Source organism: Pteropus vampyrus, unplaced genomic scaffold (assembly GCF_000151845.1).
Source record: "Pteropus vampyrus isolate Shadow unplaced genomic scaffold, Pvam_2.0 Scaffold65, whole genome shotgun sequence".
Taxonomy (NCBI): Eukaryota; Metazoa; Chordata; class Mammalia; order Chiroptera; family Pteropodidae; genus Pteropus; species Pteropus vampyrus.
This window is the reverse complement of record NW_011888846.1, coordinates 2,501,835-2,506,082: the sequence shown is the minus strand read 5'-3', so window position 1 is coordinate 2,506,082 and position 4,248 is coordinate 2,501,835. Positions and strand designations below refer to the sequence as shown.

The window sequence follows — 4,248 nt, the reverse complement described above, 5'->3', positions numbered from 1 at the left end:
GCACAAGTGCTTCCTTTAACTTAGGAAGTGTTTTTACAGAGAATATTGAAAAGACGGTCACTCAGTGGTTGAGATGTAATCAACCTAATGTTTGTTGCTTTACCAAGGACATTAAGTGAAATTGGCCTCTCTTTTTCTTTTCTTTAATGCGAATGTATGACAGTGACAAATAAATGACTGCTAGTAAAGTTTGGTGCCCCAGCCTTGATATAGCTAAGGCACCTGGAGCTTTACCCACCCTTGCTTTCACACCATCAGTGCAAATGTTAGCACAGCGAAAAGGGCAAATAACTATTCTCGTAATACTAAAATATTGGAATAGTTTTGATCTTATGGTCTTCTTGAAAGGGTTTCAGGGTCCCAGGGCTTCGTGAGCTACGCTTGGATAACTGCTGCTCTAAATGATCTTTCCTCTCCTGCAAAACGATGCCCTTTGTTATTGAACCCATGTAAAATGTGTACATTTTTAATCATTTTAGATTTATTCACAAATGTCTGATTTTTACACTGTCACATATAAGAATACTTTTATTTATTTTCTATCCCTTTAAAAGCATTTCATGTTTTTTTAATCTAATTTTACCACATTTTTTACTTATCTTTCACCCAAGAACACTTGGTATATTGTAAGTCACAAAATAATCACTTAGTGAAAATATTATCATATATTGCATTTCAGTATGCCTGTAAGATTTAGTTCATGTTTTAAACTTACTGGCTCTGACCTTGAAGTTACTTTACTTCTCACCTCTGAAATGGGGATAATAATAGTACCTAGCTCACAGAGTTGTGAACATTAAAGTCCTTAGCATTGAGTCTAGCTCAGATGTTGGCTGCTGTTATTATTAATACTATATCTGTTGTTGCTTGGTGTTGGGATGTTGAGGCACTGACAATACAAGAAGATGGATATGGTCTTTGCCTTTGTGAACACTACGATTGTCTAGGAAGACAGGGGGTAAGTGGAATATCGTGTGAGGCAGTAGTTCTGCCTGGGCAGGGTGAAGAAACGTTTCATGAGGGAGATACTTGAGCTAAGCCTCAAACACAGGTAACAATTTGCCAGTCAAGGAGGTGTGAATGGCTGTGCGCGGGTCCAGTCACTGGCACCAGAGGCCAACATTAACAGAGGACTGAGTGGTGTGCTCTGGGAACAACCAATAGGGAAGTGCAGTCACCACTAGGTGATGTGGCGGGGCAGTGACTAGACGTGAAACTGGAAGACTAGGGAAAAGCTAGAGTATGAACACCATCGCAAAGAATTTTGACTTATGCTGTTGACAGGAGGAACCTCTGAAAGTTTTAAGAAAGAACATCGACAGGTTTGTACTCTAGAAGGATAACTCTAGTCGCAGTATGGAAGCTGGATGGAGTGCACGGGACAAGATCCACTGATAGGTTAGTCTTGGTGAGAGAGTGAGTGAGAGTGGAAGGGAAGAGAGAAATTAGGAAAGTATAATTGTCAGGTCTTGGTGACAACTGGTGAACCTACCCAGCCTCTAAAGTCAGAAGGGTGAGGGAGAAAGGGAGAATATGCAAACTGTGCTGACTTTAGAGGTTGGGTAAGTTCGAGCTGGGGTTACGAGTTGGAAGCTTGCACATCGTGTACCTAAGGTGACCATGAGGTAGTGAATTGGCAGTGTCAAATGGACAATATTAAGATTAGGTTTAGCCTCTGCTACAAAGACATAGCTTAGCGATAGTAGCATAAAGGTAAAAGTTTATTTCTTCTTCCCTTGACAGGCAGTGCAGGCAGATAGGGTTGCTTTATGGTGTTAGGAAACACAAGTGTTTTGGTCTTGCTGCCCCATGCACGTGGTCTGGAATGTAGCCCACCACCACGTGCTCTGGGTCCTCATTCCAGCCAGCGAGTAGAGGGAAAAAAAAGTAGGTGGGGGCTTGGAGGCATCCCCTTTTCTTTGAAAGACACAGGTAGAATATTCACACTTTACCTTTTTAAAAAAATTATGGTAAAATATGCATACATTTGCCATCTTAATCATGCAAACTTTACCTTTTTTTCACATTTGATTGGCCAGAAATTAGTATTCACATAGCCACATTAGATGGAACGGAGCATGGGAAATCTGAATGACCATATACTCAGTTAAACTTTGGGAGTCTGTTACTGCAGAGAAAAAGAAAGGAGATTGGAAATTGAGGGACAACTAGCAACTTTTCCATACAGTTGAAAATAAAGTTTTAAAGTGAAGAAGGGATGCAGGATCTAAAGGTAGAGACAGAGAATTGCCAATTTATCAGCAGTGAGATAAGACATGAAAATGGTATATGGCAAGGATAATAAATAGTTAATATTTGAGTGCTTATTATATTTGGACTCTGTGCTAAACATTCACGTGTTGTAACTAGGGCTTTATTATCCCCATCCCCATCTTCAGCAAATAAGCCGAAGCACAGAAAGATAAACTCACACAGCTAGCAAATGACGGAGTCAGGATTTGAACCCAGGTTAGTGGTTCCAAAGCCTGAGCTCTAAGTATGTTATAGTTACTAAAGATAAGGCCCCCAGAGAACCCAAACTGTTAAGGCAGTTACAGAGCCATTAAAGGAATAATTATCAACAAGAAAGTAGTAGGAGAAAAGAGTGGACAGCAGTAGAGTCATGCTGCAGAGAGAGCAGGTATATGGAAAGCCAAGGAGAAAGGCTGTGGGATTTGGGAATTAACAGGCCATTGATATCTTTAAAATGTTCATTTCATGAAGCTCTGGGGAGTGAAGTTTGCTTACATTCTGTTCAGCAGAGAATATGAGATAAAATAAGTGTATAAATCTCTATTCGAAGATGTTTGTTGCTAAGGGGAAGGGATTTGGATAAGAAAAAGGAAAATTAATTGGCATTAATAAGCATTAACAAATCAAAAAAAGTGAGGGTGTTTTTTCCTTCGCTTTTTGCCAAGACTTTTCTGCTCTTGATACATCAATAAAATGATCTTTAATTTTTTGTCTACTATGGGTTTCCATATTATGGAATTCCACAGGCGCTGTTATTCTAATCAACTGGTTTCTGATCGATACGCCATGCCAGACTATTTTATCCAACCGGGACATCTCTGTTGTGTAAGGATTTCTGAGGATAAGTGGTGGTATCGGGTCATTATCCATCGAGTCCTTGGGAAACAGGAAGTGGAAGTGTTCTACCCAGACTTTGGAAATATTGGAACCGTTCAGAAGTCCTCTCTGAGGTTCCTCAAGTGAGTTAACAAATTTAGTAAGCACAACTTAAGTTTTGAATCATACTGCTGAAGGGTTAGGATCGCTCTTCTTTTCTCTCGCCTTCCTCCCTCTATCCTTCCCTCCTTTCCATCCCTCTTTCTTCTTAGTGCAGACTTGGCAAACGGTCATTTAGTTTCACAGTTGGACTATAATCTGTTGTGTCTTCTTTCACATGACTGTGAATCTGAATGGGCCATGAGACTAAATTTCAGTCTCTTATTAAGAAAATGTTTCTTTGGGTCACGCTAAGACTTGCATTCATATAGCTTGAAGCTTAAACTATTCTTATATTTTGATTGCATGGTTTTCAAAAATATTATGTTTTACAATTTTATTTCTTAGATTTCTTGTAAGTGTAAGACATTAATCTAAAACATGAATAGAATACTCTGAAATGGTGCGAAGAGCTAAAATCAAGAAATGGATTAGAAATTCCATAACATGCAGTTAAAAATATGATTAAATATTTATATATTTGATACTCTGTTGCAGGTGCTGCTACACAAAGCTTCCAGCTCAGGCTATCCCTTGTTCTTTGGCTTGGATGAGACCAGTAGAGGTATGTTTGCTTGTTTTCCACTTAATCCGCAAATATTTGATGCCAAGAACGGTTCTAGGTTCACAGGATGCAAAAATAAAATATGGAATGAGCCCTCAAAGAAACCATGATAGATAGCATGGAAGACAGACATGTAGACAAAAATAATCGTACTGTGTCATATTTGCTATAGAGATTTTTACAGTGTGTGGTCGAGGTGCAAACGGAAGAGTGCTCATCTCTATTCAAGGTAATCAGGGAAGGCCCCATAAAAGAGGTGGCATTTGAGTGGGATTTCGAAGGAAGATTAGGGCTTTAACTAGACAAAAAAGATTTCAGGCAAAGTGAGAGAAGCATAAAGCATCTCAAATTTGAGAAATTTGAAGTGGTTCTGTTTGGCTACATAATATAGGATGAGCTGGAGTTGGTGAGTGGCAAAATATGTCAGAAATAGACAGGAAATAAAATGGCAATAA

General features: G+C 39.1%; 1 protein-coding gene across 1 annotated transcript in view; it reads left to right on the top strand.

Moving 5' to 3' along the window:
* TDRD5 (tudor domain containing 5) overlaps positions 1 to 4,248 on the top strand; it is a 46,066-nt gene that overhangs the window by 23,781 nt on the left and 18,037 nt on the right. Inside the window, exons 8-10 of the mRNA XM_011361276.1 lie at positions 1,285 to 1,322; positions 3,000 to 3,212; positions 3,727 to 3,793. Of these exons, the coding sequence (XP_011359578.1) occupies positions 1,285 to 1,322; positions 3,000 to 3,212; positions 3,727 to 3,793 (318 nt within the window). The remainder of the gene's footprint in view (positions 1 to 1,284; positions 1,323 to 2,999; positions 3,213 to 3,726; positions 3,794 to 4,248) is intronic.